Source organism: Loxodonta africana, chromosome X, assembly GCF_030014295.1.
Source record: "Loxodonta africana isolate mLoxAfr1 chromosome X, mLoxAfr1.hap2, whole genome shotgun sequence".
Classification (NCBI taxonomy): Eukaryota; Metazoa; Chordata; class Mammalia; order Proboscidea; family Elephantidae; genus Loxodonta; species Loxodonta africana.
In genome coordinates, this window is record NC_087369.1 from 3825779 (window position 1) to 3842437 (window position 16659).

At 48.1% G+C, this 16659-nt stretch overlaps 1 protein-coding gene across 2 annotated transcripts in view; it reads right to left on the reverse strand.

Annotated features, from left to right (window-relative positions):
• Positions 1 to 14603, reverse strand: part of LOC100663203 (matrix-remodeling-associated protein 5) — a 33022-nt gene extending 18419 nt beyond the window's left edge. The window contains exons 1-4 of one of the 2 annotated variants that reach the window (XM_010602099.3): positions 14531 to 14603; positions 8916 to 9130; positions 2136 to 2265; positions 539 to 929 (exon numbers count right to left, since the gene is read on the reverse strand). In XM_010602099.3, coding sequence (XP_010600401.2) covers positions 539 to 929; positions 2136 to 2265; positions 8916 to 9103 — 709 coding nt within the window. In that variant the 5' untranslated portion in view covers positions 9104 to 9130; positions 14531 to 14603. Of the gene's footprint in view, positions 1 to 538; positions 930 to 2135; positions 2266 to 8915; positions 9131 to 12620; positions 12704 to 14530 lie in introns of those variants that run through there. The other variant, XM_064277903.1, reaches the window with a different exon arrangement.
• Between the last annotated feature and the right edge of the window lie 2056 nt (positions 14604 to 16659).

Genomic DNA, 16659 nt, shown 5'->3' on the forward strand with positions numbered 1-16659 from the left:
TAGTAATCGAGCCCTTAACCATGTGCACCACCCAGGGACTCTCTTAATTGTGCTACAAGTATATATAACAAAACTTTGGCCATTTCAGCTTTCTTTATATGTGTACGGTGCAGTGATATTAATTACATTCATCGTATTGTACAGCCATCACCGCCATCCACTTCCGAATTATTCCATCACCCCTGACAGAAGCTCAAAACCCTTTACGACCTCTCTCCACCTGCCCCTGGTAACCACTAATAAACTTGGATCTCTATAACAAGAACCAAACCAGTTGCCATTTTTGACTCCAGCTCATGGCTACCTGTGTGTGTCAGAGTAGAACTGTGCTCCATAGGACTTCCAGTGGCTGGTTTTTCGGAAGTAGATTGCCAGGCCTTTCTTCCGAGCTGCCTATGAGCAGAGTCGAGCCCCAACCTTTCAGTTTGCAGCCGAGTGCATTCACGGTTTGCACCGCCCTGGGGCTCCAACATCTCAAAGAAAGGTAAGAGCCTTTGCTAGCAGGCGTCCTGTTCCCTCTGCTCTCCTTTCTCCTTACCTCTGGATCTCGCCTCCCATTCCAGAAACCACTTCATCTCGCAGCTACAGGCCCAGGGGTTCCCGTGCAGGTAGAGGTTCTCCAGAAGTGGCATGTTCTGAAGCATCCCGGTAGGAAGAGAGCTGATCTTGTTCTCCGCTAAATAGAGGTGCCTCACGGTGGAGAGCCGGAAATAGTCCAGAAAGGAGAACGTGGAGAAGGTGCCGGGATGCAGCTGCCGGAGAAGGTTCCCTTCCAGATGAAGGAGTCTCAGGGACATCAAGCCGTGGAAAGCTTGCGGGTGGATGAACTCAATCTTGTTGTGGTCCACGTGCAGCCTCACCAAGCTCGAGAGGCCCCGGAGGGTCTGTCCCGTGATCACACGAAGCTTGTTGTAGCTGAACTTGAAGACCTACAAAGAGAAGGAAGTCATGATGGTGCTTACGGAGAAAGAAAGCCACAGTCGAGGACAGAGACTGGCTCAAAATGCATGACAGTCATGACACTAAGCTTGTTTTTATTGTGTTTTTTTTTTTTAAGTAAACTTTATTGATCATTTAAAAAAAAAAAAGGGTTGCCATTGAGTTGATTCTGACTCATGGCAACTCCACATGTGTCAGACTAGAACTGTGCTCCACGGGGCTTTCGATGGCTGATTTTTCAGAAGCAGACCACCGGAATTTTCTTCCAAGACGCAAATGGTTAATGGGCTCGGCTGCTAACTAAAACGTTGGAGATTCAAGACTACCCAGAGGTGCCTCAGAAATCCATCTTTCTTGTTGCTAGCTGCCACACAGGCCGCCCCGACTCATAGCGACCCCACACACAATGGAATGAGATCATGCCCACTCCTGTACCATCCCCACGATCGGCTGCAAATCAGATTGCAATCATCCATTTGGTTTTCGTTGCCTGATTTTTGTAGATTGCCAGGCCTTTCTTCCTAGTCTTAGTCTGGAAGTAATGCTGAAACCTGTTCAGCATCGTGTTACTGTTGTTTTGTGCTATCAAGTCAGCTCTGATTCAAAAATGACACCATTCGACAGAGTAGAACTGCCCCCATAGGGTTTCCTAGGCTTTTCTAATCTTTACGGAAGCAGACTGCCAGGTCTTTCTCCCTCAGAGCTGCTGGCTGGGTTCGAACTACCAACCTTCCAGTTAGTAGCCAAGTGCTTAACCGTTGCCCCTCCGGGGCTCCTTGTTCAGCATCACAACAACATGGCAAACCTGCACTGACAGACGGGTGGTGGTTTTGAACGAGGTGCTGAGATTCGAACTTGGATCTACCCGGGTCTCCTGCACGGAAGGTGAGAATTCTACCACTGAACCACTGCTGTCCTCAACTAAGCATTTAAAAACAAATAAATCAACAAAAACACGTTGCCAGTCGAGTTGATTCCGACTCATAGCGACCCGATAGGACAGAGGAGAACTGCCCCACGGGGTTTCCAAAGAGTGGCTGGTGGATTTGAACTGTCGACCTTTTGGTTAGAAGCTGAGCTCTTAACCACGGTGCCACCAAGGGCCCCTACTTGGGCACTGGGAGTGGCGCATAGTTTCCATTCTTTATTACCGTCTTAGAGGCTGCAAGTAGGGACACCAGGAGAGCCCAGCTCACCTGCAAAGAGCTGAGGTCTCGTAACGCCCCATCAGGGATGCTTGGGATTTCGTTTCCATGTACCATAAGCAGCTCCAACTTCGTCAGTCCCGCGAATGAGGTTTCTGATACGGCCTGGATACTATTAAACCTTAAAAGAGAGAGGGAGGGAGTGAATTAGAATCCTTGTTGTTGGGTGCTGTTGAATCAATTCCGACTTATGGTGACCCCGTGTGACAGAGCAGAATGGCCCCGTAGGGTTTCACAGGCTGTAATCTTTATGGGGAGCCCTGGTGGTACAGTGCTTAAGAGCTCAGCTGCTATCCAAAAGGTCAGCAGTTCAAATTCACCGGCGCTCCTTGGAAACCCTATGGGGCAGTTCTAAACTGTCCTAAAGGGTTGCTATGAGTCACAATCAACAGTCACGGGTTTGGTTTTTTGTTTTTTTAAATCTTTTTGGGAGCCAATTGTCAGGCCTTTCTTCCGAGGTGACTCAGGGTGGACTCAAGCCTCCAATCATTTAGTTAGCAGTGGAACCAACTGTTAATCATTTGCACCACTTAAGGACTTCCAGAAATGCCACACGGAACAGCCTCTCCAACCCCGCCATAAGCAAGTCAGCAACATGGCTGTTCTGAGTCCACGTTGGTACCGTGGCTAAGGTACCTTCATTCCCTTGTGTTCTTGGTCAAGGGGAAGCTGACATGGTTTTATTAACCTTCATTCAATTCAGGACACTTTGCTAGGGATTTTGCCTCAGGATACGCTAATGTCATTCATTAGAGGTTGTTTCAGGCTGATAAACAGGACTGAGAATTCTAATGAAGCTGGTTCACGTGGCTCCTGGTTGAAGATGCAGCTCCTAAGTGGCAGGGATCAGTGATACCTGGTCCCCATGAGTGACGACCAGGAGCAGCGGAAATAGTTGTGCATTTAACAAAAGGAGCCCTGGTGGTGCAGTGGTTAAGCACTCAGCTGTTAACCAAAAGGTCTGCAGCTTGAACCCAGCAGCTGCTCTGTGGGAGAAAGATATGGCAGTCTCCTTCCGTAAAGATTACGGCCTTGGAAAGCCTAAAGGACAGTTCTGCTCTGTCCTATGGGGTCCCCAGGAGTTGGAATTGACTTGACAGCAATGGGTAATAACAGGAGAAAGAGAACACTACGGAGCACTGAAGGAGCCAAGTTAAAGTGTTGACAGCCAACATTAAAAAAACAATTGCCATCGAGTTGATTCTGACTCATAGAGACCCTACAGGGCAGAGCAGAACTGTCCCATAAAGTTTCCAAGGCTGTAAATGTTTATGGAAGCAGACTGCCACATCTTTCTCCTGTGGAGTGGCTGGTGGATTCAAACTCCTGACCCTGTAGTTAGCAGCTGAGCACGTTAACCACCATGCCACCAAGGCTCCTTGACTCTCAACATAGTCAAGCTTATTTCCCAAGGTCACGTCACTACTTCTGGTTAATCGTCAAAGTTATTTGTAAACATTCCATTTTTTGCATATTTAGGGGGGAGAGTATTATATTTTTATTTTTGCCCAAGCATTAGTAAAGATGCAATCTTGACCTGTTTAGACATTCCTCATTGTTCTCTGGGGAATGCTGTTGGTATTGGGTACCAGCGAGTGGATGCTGACTCACAGCAACCCTGTGTGACACAGCACAACTGCCCCATAGGCTTTCTAGGCTCTAATCTATATGGGAGCAGATCTCCAGGTCTTTCTTCCTCGAAACCACTGGGTGGGTTTGAATCATTAACCTTTTGGCTAGCAGCTGAGCAATGAACCGTTGCACCACCGGGGCTCCTTATGTTGAGTGTAGCGCATGGGAACCCTCAAACTTAATCCTTAGACGACCAATTTTAAACTGAATGGAGAATTTTGCACGTTGCCTTACAGAGGGCACGTAGCTTACATACGAAGTCTAACCAATCTCTTGCTGGTGGCTGAGTTGCCATGGAGTTCGCCCCAACTTACGGCAAACTCATGCACAAGAAAACCACGTGTTGCTTTAGTCCTGTGCCAACCGCAAGACTGGCTACAGATTGGATCATTGGGATCCATAGGGTTTTTATTGACTGATTTTCAGAAGTAGGTTGCCAGGCCTTTCTTCCTACTCTTAGCCCGGAAGCTCCGCTGAAACCTGTTCAGTATCATAGCAACATGACAGATGGGTGGTAGCTGCCTATGAAGTGCACCAACCAGGAACTGAACCCAGGTCTCCCTCATGGAAGGCAAGGATTCTACCACTGAATCACCCCTGCCCTAGAGAGTCAAGTCAAGGAGGAATTTTCTTCCCTCCAGCACCCCAGGATGTGGACCGATCCTCTTTGTGTTGTCCTAAGACTCAGCAAAGAGCTGCAGGAAAGCAGGTTGGATTCAGGGAACAGAACCTGACCAGAAACTCAGATGACCTTGGAATCAGCCCATTTCTCCAACTTCCTGGTCTCTTTGCCTCCTCCCCAAATTATCTTCCTCACCTGTTGATTGGAAATAACCAACTCCCTGGGCTGTGCAAACAGTTACTGCTCTCAGCTGCTAACTGAGAAGTTAGTGGTTTGAGTCCACCTGGAGGTGCTGTGGAAGAAAGGCCCGGCAATCTACGTCCAAAAAATCAGCCACTGAAAACCCAATGGAGCACGGTTTTACTCTGACACACATGGGGCTGCCATGAGTCGGAGTCGACTCCATGGTGACTGGGTTTTTTTTTTTTTTTAATTTTTTTAATGTGCTTTAAGTGAAAGTTTACAAATCAAGTCAGTCTCTCACACAAAAACTTATATACACCTTGCTACACACTCCCAATTGCTCTCCCTCTAATGAGACAGCCCACTCCCTCCCTCCACTCTCTCTTTTCATGTCCATTCCCCCTCTACCCTCTCATCTCCCCTCCAGGGAGGAGATGCCAACATAGTCTTAAGTGTCCACCTGATCCAAGAAGCTCACTCCTCACCACCATCCCTCTCCATCCTGTTGTCCAGTCCAATCCGTGTCTGAAGAGTTGGCTTTGGGAATGGTTCCTATCCTGGGCCAGCAGAAGGTCTGGGGGCCATGAACACCGGGGTCCTTCCAGTCTCAGTCAGACCATTAAGTCTGCACTTATGAGAATTTGGGGTCTTCCCCCCCCCCCCCACTGCTCTCCTGCTCCCTCAGGGGTTCTCTGTTGTGTTCCCTGTCAGGGCACGGGGACTCGTCTTAACACACTAAATGAGATGTTTCTATCAGACAATGTGGGTAAAACTGCTACACAGACACCAGGTAGTGTTGCAAAGCAATATTTAACATGGGAAAGACAAGTATGGGTATTTGTAAAGTTCCAGAAAGATGTCATCAAAACTATTTCTTTTAATCAAGAAAAAAAAATGTCTTTAAAAAATCTGTACATCAGACACTGTCGTTAGGTGCCATGGAGTCAGTTCCAACCCATAGCCACCCTATGCTCAACAGAACGAAACACTGTCTGGTCCTGCACCATCCTCACCATCGTTGTTATCTGCCATGAGATAGGCGATTTTTGTTTACTCAAAAAACATTTGGCAAGTAATTTCTGGAACAGCTGTGAGGCTGTCCTAGGGGAAGCAGCAGACCTCTCTTTAAAGGCTGGCTGAGAATCCCAGAGACAGCTGTGTGGCAACACGAAGTTACATCAGAGTTCTCCCAGTAATACTTCATTCCTTGAGAGTTTCATATTCTCTCCAAATTGCTAAATGACAAATCAGCCCTCAGATTTTATCTGTATTCGATATTCATCTTGCTTTTTTATTTCCCATCAGAATTCGTGATGCCAGCTCCATGGTTTACTCTGAGACTCCGCTTCAGAGACATGGCTGTGATGATGTTATAAAGAGCAAGGATGAAAAAAGTGGCAATTTAATTCATTTTACAAATTAAGGGACACAGGAGTCCTGTATGTTGAGGCAACAAAGGAATTCCTGACGTCATTTTCTTTTACCTTTAATGTCACACAAAACCATCTCAAAATATCATTGGCAACAGGAGAAAAGGGGGCAAGCCAGTATCTCTGCTTTATGCTACTGGTAAGGGTTTTTAAGACACCAGTAGGTGTTGTCTTTGCTGCTTGTTATTTAAAAGGAAACCCCCAGAAGCTGTACTGTAATTTAGAGGTTAGTAAAGTTTCCCACTTAGAAAACACTTGGAAGATGTGTGCAAAGAAACATATGTAAGAAAAAGAAAATGTAAACAGTTATTGATGTTGCAAGTCTAAACTCATCATGTAGTTAACCTCCTCTTTTGGAAGGCTACACACTGTATCTTTCTCTCCCCTACATCCGACCTGACTCCCTTGCCCCCAACACACCACATATGGTGGACAGGGCACAGTTCTGCCCCACCTGCCACCCCCAAGATCTCTCTTGGAGACTCTAATAACTCCTGACAGTACCCTGATCCCCGACTACGTCCTCAACCAAGGGGCTGGGTTTCAGAGAAAAATGGTCAATCCATGCACGTGTTACATCTCTTCTCTTTTTGAAGAAAAAACAAACCAAAAACCAATTGCCGTCGAGTTGACTCTGACGCCTGGTGGCCCTATGTGTGTCAGAGTAGAACTGCACTCCATAGTGTTTTCAATGGCTGATTTATAGGAAGTGGGTTGCCAGAACTTTTCTTTTGAGGTGCCTCAGAGTGGACTCGAACTTCCAATCTTTCCATTAGCAGCCGAGCACGTTAACTATTCGCACCACCCAGGGGCTTTTTTTTGAACAATGTACTCAAATGTGGCTCGTGAAAGGAACAATCACTGGACTGAACCATTTTTCATGCCAGGAAGTATAAGAAAGAAGAGAAATTGTAGATAAAACTCAGCTTTTCCCCCTTGACAAAAACCAGCTCAGCTCATCCCAAACAGAAAAAAAAAAAAAAAATCAAACCTATGGCCATCGAGTCAATTCTGACTCTTAGCAACCCTGTAGGAAAGAGCAGAACTGCCCCATAGGGTTTCCAAGGCTGTCATCTTTACGGAAGCAGACTGCCACATCTTTCTCCGGTGGAGCAGCTAGTGGGTTCGAACCACTGACTTTTCGGGTAGAGCGGACTGCTTAACCCATGTGCAATCAGCTCATCCTACCCTGGTTCAAGTGGGATTTATCTCTTCTTCCTTTTCTCTTACTCCCATGAAATAAGTGAAGTCTCCCAATAAATTGTCAGATTGTAAAAATGGAACTGTGTAGCTGTTAATATTCCTTCTGGCAAAACTCAGTTGTTTTCCCCACTGGGTTTTCATCATTGTTACTGGATTTGCAGATTCTCCAAGCATAAGGCTTTCCAAGATTTTATCGAGAAAGCTACTTAATGGTCAATTGCCTTAGATTAGGGAAGTTTTTATCTTATTGTCTTAACTTTCTGTTCTCTCTTATTCTACTACTGGGCTTCAACAGATGCAAGAATTTGTTTTTAAACTCTATACTCTAAACGGAGGCCCTGCACAGTGCAAACAGTTAGGGGCTTGGCTGGTAAATGAAAGGTTTGAGGTTCAAGCCCACCCAGAGATGCACTGGAAGAAGACCTGGTGACCTTCCAAAAGATCACAGCCATGGAAAACCCTATGGGGCACAGCTCTACTCTAACACACGTGGGGTTGTCACGGGGTGCGATCAACTCCATGAGAAATAAATACTCTAAAGATAATTTGCCATTATTTGTTCATTGGCTTAAGTTTGCCATTTCATTTTATTAAAACTTCTTCACAGTGGGTATTCATCAAAGTCTAAATTATTTTGCTGTTTTCTCAAAGTTAGGAGACAGCTCATGTATTTTGATGAAGTCCAAACGATTATTCACTATTAAGGCTGCAATTATTAGTATCTGCAATTCATAGCAACACGTATTTGTGTAAGGAGCCCTGGTGGTGCCATGGTTAAGCACTTGGCTGCTAACCTAAAGGTTAGCAGTTTGAACTCACCCAGCAGCTCCACGGAAGAAAGGCCTGGAGATCTGTTCGCCTAGAAAACCCCGTGGGGCAGTTCTACTCTGTCACCTGGAGTCACCAAGAGTCAAAATCGACTCGATGGCACCTAACAACAGCAGCATTTATATATATAAAATTGTTATGTGTACGAGAGGAAATGAAGGATATAAAATTCTATCTGAAATGCTGACCGTAATCTCTTTCTCTTTGAAAAAATACATGAATATTTAAAAAGGCAGAACCTGACAGAATTCTTCTATTTCCTCAATGTCACAGTATCATCATCTAGATCACTTATAAAATGTCATAAGTATTGAACATTTTCTTTTTATTATCCTTAAATCATTTCTGAAGTCTATGTAAATAATCCTCATATATTTCTCTGTGTGTCATCTGCCCTGTCGTTGTTGTTAGGTGCCATCGAGTCCATTCTGACTCATAGCAACTGGTGTGACAGAGTAGAACTGCCCCATAGGGTTTCCTAGGCTGTATTATTTATGGGAGCAGATTGCCAGGTCTTTCTTCTGTGGAGCTGCTGGGTGGGTTAGAACCTCCAGCCTTTTGGTTAGCAGCCGAGTGCTTAACCATTACACCACCAGGTATCCTTTTGATCTGCATTAAAACAAACAAACAAACAAACAAAAAATCCACTGCAGTCAGGTTGATTCCAACTTATACTGATCCTACAGGACAGGGTAGAACTGCCCTATATAGTTTCCAAGGAGCGGCTGGTGGCTTTGAACTGCCGACCTTTTGGTTAGCAGCCGTAGCTCTTAATCACTATGCCACCAGGGTTTCCATACGTGTATGCAAAACCAAATAAACATGTACACAAAGATGCTGGAGTTGTTCAGTGAGAATGCCATATATACAAACCCCAAATTGATTCTTTCCACGTGTTTAGAAATCCCAGCGGGCACGGAAGCCAGGGAGCGGAACGTGCAATGAACCTCACTAGGAACGTAGCAGGCGCAGGGATGAGGGCAGGCCTGGGCAGTGCACGAGTGTCCCCAGAGTAGGATCAGCACCACGGAGAGCGCCCCCCAGCGCGCACGCGTGGGCATCTTGTCCGGTGCGCTTGCTCTGGCTACCTGGAGTGGAACGAGGAAAGGAGACGCGGTTGTTGCCAGGTTGCGTTACTCGTTCTTAGTAATTCTGCCTTTAAATTACGTATGGTTTCAAGCTTCCTAAGCCTCCAAATGATACATTGTAGTGACACTTAAAATATTTGGGTAAAGATACACGAAACGTATTTTTTTATCTTCTTCCATTAATCATAACTATGGAACAGATTCTTAATTCTCGACTTCGATATTATTATTTGGATAGTTCACTCTGTTTTTCTCTAGAAGCTGTGGATTTGGAATAAGACACACGTGTGTGTGTGTGCATATATATATATTTTTATATATCTATATAGAGATATATAGATATATCATAAGTCCCTGGGCAAAACAGTTAAGCACTTGATTACTAGCTGAAACGTTAGTGGTTCTAATCCACCCAGAGGTGCTTCGGAAGACAGGCCTAGTGATCCACCTCTGAAAGGTCACACCCTTGAAAATCTTATGGAGCAGTTCTACTCTGCACACACGGGGTCACCATGAATCAGAGTTGACTCAATAGCAACTTGACAACAACATTATGATGGTCAAGGTTCTGTCTCAACTTGGCTAGGCCATGATTCTCAGAGGCTTGGCAGGTATGATGTGTAATCATCCTCCATTTTGTGATCTGATGTAATCGTCCTCCATTTTGTGATCTAATGTGAGCAGCCAATCAGTTGAAAAGGGAGTTTCCTTAAGGGTGTGGCCTGCTTCCAATATATATGGATGCTCTGGCAAAGCTCGGTCTCTCTCTCTCAATCCTGCAACTAACTTGTCATCCTCTGACCTCCCATTCTTGGGACATGAACCAGGAGCCTGCTGCCTGACCTGCTGATTTGGGGTTTGTCAGTCCCTGCAACCACGTGAGTGAGGAGAAGCCTCCAGCCTGATGCCAGACCCATGAATCTGAGACTTGCCAGCCTCCGCAACGGCATGAGCCATTTCCTTGAAATAAATCTCTCTCTGTATATATTTACATATATCTGCTTCACTGGTTTTGCTCCTCTGTGGAACCTAGCCTAAGCCATTTTGTACTGAGAGTGGGGTGCTACTCTAACAGATGCCTAAAATATGGAAGTGGTTTTGGAATTGGGTAATGGGTAGAGGCTGGAAGAGTTTTAAGGTGCCTAATAGTAAAAGCCTGGATTGCCTTGAAGAGACTTGTTGGCAGAATTATGGACATCGAAGGCAACTCAGGTGAGGGCTCAGAAGGGAGTGAGGAGAGCTACAGAGAAAGTCTCTATCATCTTAGAGAATACATATGGTGTCAGCAACAGAAAGTTGCTAGAAATGTTAACATTAAACGTGCTTCTGGTGAGGCTTTAAAACAAAATGATGAACGTGTGATTGGAGGAAGGGCGATGCTTTTTATGCAGTGGCAAAGAACTTGTTTGAATTACCTTTGAATGTTTGGTGGAAGGTAGAACTTGTAAATGATGAACTTGGATATCTCGCTGAGGAGAATTCTAAGCAAGATCTTAAAGAGTCTGCATGATTTCTCCTTGCCACTTGTAGTAAAATGGGAGAGGAAAGAGACGGACTTAAAAATGAACTATGCAAAATGAAAACAAAACTTAAAGATTTGGAAAATTCTGCTCTACAAACTGAGGACATTTGTCCTAGGATGTTCACCAAGGACATGGCTACACAATCTTTTGTTGAAGATTAAGCCAGTGACTGATGAATCTAACCAACCACTATAGCAGAAAACTCATCAGCTTAGACTGACCGGAATGAAGAAAAAACAAAAGGCGAGAACACTGTCTGCCTCTTGGGGTTATATAGACAGGAAACAGGCCAAAGGGGCTATATCTGTTGTCCTCTAAGAAAAGAAAAGAACCATCCCCGGAGCAGCTCAGGGATCAGAAGAACTGTTGGAAGGAATACAGGAAGCAGGGCTGTATCGGTTTCAAAGGGTGGGACCACGGTCTCCTGGATTTCAAAGGGTGGGGCCACAGCCTCTTAGGCTTAATAGAATCATATCTTCACCAACTCAGCGCTGGAGCTGCTATTAAGGTATGCCAGGGGAATGGTGCCATGGCCCAAACTGAGGAAGTAGGGCTACCATGCCCAAGGGCCAGAAGAATGGGGACTGCTGGGACCAAGGGGGTGAGGTCACTGCTTAGATTGGCTAGAAAATGGGGCTGCCCAAAGCTGAGAGAGCAGAGTTGCCATCCCCGTGGGCCTAGAAGGCAGAGCTGAAGCCCAGGATTGAGGAGGCCTCCACCCAGAAAAAAAAAACAGAGAGGGTTATTTTCAAGCCTTGAGAGCTAATGTAAATTGTTCTGCTGGGTTTTAGATTTGCTTGATGTCTGTTATCCCTTCTTTCCCTCCAATTTCTTCCATTTGTAATGGAAATGCCTGTTCCACCATTGTACTTTGGAAAGAGATAACTTGTATTCTAGATTTCACTGGTTCACAGATAAAAGAAAATTTTGCCCCAGGATGTGACACACCTAATGTCTCACCCATATTTGATTTACAGGATTCAGAAGATGAGATTTTGGGAATTGATTTAAGTCTTTTGGGATGATATGATGGGGTGAATGTGTTTTGCATGTGGGAAGGACACAAATTTTGGAGTGCCAAAGGGTCGAATATTATCGATTCGGTTGTGTCCCCCAAAAATATGTCTTGTAAATCTTAACCCCTGTATCTGTGATTATAATCCCATTTCAGAATGGGTTGTCTTTGTTGTGTTAATAAAATAGGATTAGTGTAGAGTGTGTCTTAAGTTAGTGTCCTTGGAGATATAAAAGAAATTAGACAAGCAATCAGGAGAGGCAGAAATGGGGGAAGAGAGATGGCAAGCTGCATGAAGACTGCTCAAGAGCAGAAGCTCAAAGAAACAAAGACCTTCATTCAGAGCCAACAGAAAGAAAGACTTCCCCTAGACCCAGCACCCTGAATTTGGATTTCTAGCCTCTAGGAAAATAGATTTCTGTTTGTGAAAGCTAGCCATTTGCGGTATTTCTGTTATAGCAGCACTAGATAACTAAAACTATATATATGCATATAGAAAGAGATTGCATGAGGTTTAATTTTAATTATATAAAAAAACCCACTGCCATCAAGTCAATTCCTATGCATAGAAACCCTGCAGGAGAGAGTACAACTGCCCTATGGTTTCCAGGGCTATAATCCTTATGGAAGCAGGCTGCCACATCTTTCTCCCCAGGAGTGGCTGGTGGGTTCAAACCATTGACCTTTTGGTTCGCAGGAGAGCGCTTAACCACTGTGCAGATAAGGCTCATCCCATAATAAATGCTAAGATTTCTGCCTGCAAATGATAAGACTGGGTCATTATATACTGAATATATTTGAATCAAAAATATTTCTCAGGAAAGTCATTGTTATCAGGAGTGTTTCCTTTCTTTAGTGATAGTCATCAAAGTTTAGCTATAACTCCTTAAAGGGCTTGAGGAAGCCCTCCCTAGAGGCTTCTCCATCCATTCTGAGTGAGTTGTTTGTTTACCATCTTTATTCTTCTCTTGGAACAGCCAAAGGGTTTTGATGGTTCAATGCCATGGTTTCTCAGAGGAAATGTGTGGATGGGGTGGGGGTGGGGGGAGCCACTGCACAATCTATAAATAAAGAGTAAAAGAATTGCTCCATAAGATATGTTCAGGCAAAGAGAAAAAAAAAATCAGTGAGGTCACAGAAATATTGGACATTCTTAATTAGCTTACACCAGCTGCGTGGTCTGGAATGTCAGAGGTTAATTTATTTTTCGCCCATTGGCCGTACCTTCATCATCATGTATTTTGTCTTCTCTTAAAGGACGTGTGCGTAAAAATAGCCATACACGCGGAAGGTAAACCACTCGACAGAGCACCACTGAGGGCCCCGTTTATCCTCTGCTCTAGCCAGCCTTCCCAGCTGGGGGGAAGTTGTCCTAGTGACTCTGGCTCATGGCGGCCCCATGTGTGTCAGAGTAGAACTGTGCTTCATGGGTTTTCAATGGCTGATTTTTCAGAAGCAGATCGCCAGGCGTTTCTTCTGAGTTGACTCTGGGTGGACTATGAAACGCCAATCTTGCCGCTAGCAGCCGAGCTCCTTAACTGTTTGCCCCACCCAGGGACTCCCATCCAGGGGAACTTGTTGCCATAGGAAACATAGCGACCCTAGAGGGCAGAGTAGAACCGCCCCCATAGGGTTTCCAAGGAGTGCCTGATGGATTCGAACTGTCGCCCTTGTGGTTAGCAGCTGTAGCTCTTAACGACTAAGCCACCAGGGTTGGGCACCCAAAATCCGTCGCTTTTCCACCTTTTAAAAGACCTGGAAGTATGCATTTTCCTGAACCCCTGTGCGTCTCCCCCTTTCAGTTACCCACGAAGTGCTGACGGTGCAGAGAGCTTTGCAAAAACCAAGTCGGCGCTCCACCTCTCAGCGCTGGAAAGAACTTGCTCCAACAGCTTGCGGGGAGGAGTCCCCTAGCTTGCCCCAGCCGGGCTTTCCCCGCCCCTGGCTGCGCGTTTACCCTGGGCCCTACTGGGTATCCTCCAGGGCATCTCAGGCCCAGCCCTGAGCCCTATGCCCTCTATGCGTCCCCAGCCTTGGCGCTCCCTCCTCCCTCTCCCCGTGGTCCTCCCAGGAGACCCCGTCCCCCCAGGGAACCCTAGCTCCGGGCACACCCGGCCGGGGAAGGCGCTCTGTGCCTGCAAACCCCCGCCCTCTCGGGACGGTCCGCGAACCCTGGATGCAAGCGGCGCCAGGGCGCGAGGCCGCCCTCTACCCTCCCCGCCGGGGCAGACGACCTGGCGCTGCGGGCGGGCGGTTCTGCGCCCTGGCCGACTTCCAGCTGCTGCTCGGCCGCGCCGGGCGGCGGCTCAGGGGCTTCGGCAGGGTCCCAGAGCGCGGCTTGTGTTGCCTGCGAGCCCCCGCCGCCTGTGACCCGGCCACCGAGCCCGTCTCTCCCGGTGATGGCTTCCCCAGCTTGCGCGCTGCAGCCCCGGCTGGGCGTTCGCCGCCCCTTCCAGGGGAGTCTGGGCGGGAGGAGACTTGATACTGGAGCCGGGACTTGGGAGGCGGCCACGCACTGTTCTTCCCCACCGCGTCCAAGAGCAGACAGGACGCTGCGCTTGGGAAGCCGGTTGGCAGCGCTGGAGGACCGGGTGGACAGAGGGGAGGCGGCTGGAGAGCTCAAGAGGCTGGGATGGATACGCGAAGGAGGAGAGAGTCCCGGCGCCGGCAGTCCGGCTCCCAGCAGCCGCCCTCGGCCTCCAGACTCTACCCGCTGCTCTCCTGGGTGGCAGCGGACCCCTTTGCGACCTGAAATTGCCCCTGGAGACTGTCTGTGCGCACCTCTGCCCTCGCCCTGCCTGTCCCTCTGGCTCCCCGCGCCCAACCCCTGCGGGGGCAGAGCCCCGGCCGTCCGGTCCTCACCTGTTCTTCGGAGCCTCCAGGCACGGGCGCGTCACGGCCGGGGCGCCATGCCCTTCCCGGGCGGGCAGAGCGTGGCTCCAGCGGGCCCGCGCGGCGCCCTTTTATCCCCGAGTCCACGCCTCGGCCCACCCCCGCCCCACCCCGGGAGCCGGCGGGCGGCCACGGGACCCGGCCCGGGCGGGCATCCTCGTCCGCTCCCGCGGGGCCGAGCGCAGGCGGCCGGGGCGGGGCGCGCGGAGCCGGTGAAAGTAGGGGGACCCAGGGCGAAGGGGGCGCCGCGGGAGCGTTCAGGTCTCTGCAAATCGGCGCCGGGCACCCTGCCCGGCCGAGCGAGAAGCCTTGCTCTTCTCGTGGACGACGGCGGGAACCAGGCTGCGCTCCGGTGTGCAGGGGAGCTGGCTGCGCCCCCGGCCCCGTGAGCCAGCCACGCCCCCCGCCCGGCCCCGTGGCCCAAGGTGGAAGCCTTGCCTCCTTTCGCCCGGCGGCTCCCGGAGTGGGAACATGGGTAGCCCGGTGGTACAGCCGGGGCGTGGGGATGACCTGGGGAGGGGTACCAAAGGGAGGCTGGAGAGGACCGTGTGTCTCTGCTCTGGGGCGGAGGTAGGAGGAGTTAGTGGACTGGCTTCCAGGAGAAAAGGACCTGAGACGGGCTGGAAAGGATGATGTGGGCAGTTGAAACGGCAGAGCCAAAGACCCCATGGGGCCCCCACTGGGAAGGGGAGAAGCAGAGGTTTCCATGGGAGGAAGAACGGCAGCGCGCAGGACACTCCCCAGTCCAGCGGTCCTGATGGAGCTGGCTGTGCAACGGCCCGTGACCAGGGACCGCCAGGACCTAACAAGAAATGAGCCTGACAGTCCCTTCTGATGAATGCCTTAACTTCTCCAAGGGAGTCCCTGGGTGGCGCAAATGGTGATTGCACTTGGCTGCCAGTCAAAAGGTTGGAGGTTTGAGTCCACCCAGAGGCTCCGCGGAAGAAAGACCTGGTGATCTACTCCCAAAAATCAGCCATTGAAAATCCTAGGGAGCCCAGTCCTGCTCTGACATTCGTGGTGTTGCCACGAGCTGAAGTCCACTCCGCGCTAATTTCTTGTCGTCCTGGAGTTTCTCTTAAGGAACATGGTCTCTAGGAATTGCAGAATTCCTGGCTGCACCTACACGTGGCTTCCACAGAGAAGATCACCAATACACACTGTTGATAAGGGTGCTGATTCACTTCTACAGCTTAGCTCTTGTTGCCGTAGTGTCATTCCACTCGCGGCAACCGCTCATAGAACAGAATGAAACGTTGCCGGGTCCTGCCTCATCTTCAGGATTGTTGGTATGCCCCAGTCCACTGTTAGGACTACTGTGTATTTTGAGTACCTTTGAGGAAGCCGTGGTGGCTGGTGGTTAAGAGTTACAGCTGCTAACCAAGAGGTCGACAGTTCGAATCCACCAGGCACTCCTTGGAAACTCTATGGGGCAGTTCTACTCTGTACTGTGGGGTCGCTATGAGTTGGATTCGACTCAAGGGCAACTGGTTATTCCAACCTAGGAGGCTTGTCTCAAGCACAATATCGGACAATGTGCTCTTGTGATCCATAGGGTTTTCCTTGGCTGATTTTCAGAAGTAGATTGCCGGGCCTTTCTTCCTAGTCTGTCATAGCCTGGAAGCTTTGCTGAAACCTGTCCACCATGGGAGAGCGTGCTGGTATTTGAAATACCGTTGGCATAGCTTCCAGCATCCCAGGAACATGCAAGCCACTACAGCACACACACTGGCAGACACGAGGGTCTGTAGCTTTATTTTTTAATAATGTGTGTTGACATAAAATTTCCAGGAACTAGTCAAACAATGCATTATGGTATGTATTTCTCAGCATGTCCAAAATCCATTGATTAAAACAAAAGAAAACAAAAAACTACTCCTCAGAACTTCTCCTGATCCTCCTTCTTTTTTAATATTGTGAAACTTTTTTTTTTATTTTTATTTAGTTTGTTGAATATACACAGCAAAACATACACCAATTCTACAGTTTATAAAAAACCAAACCTATTCACCATAGAGTCAATTCCAACTCATAGTGAGCCTATAGGACAGAGTAGAACTGCTTCATAGGGTTTCCAAGGAGCATCTGGTGGATTTGAA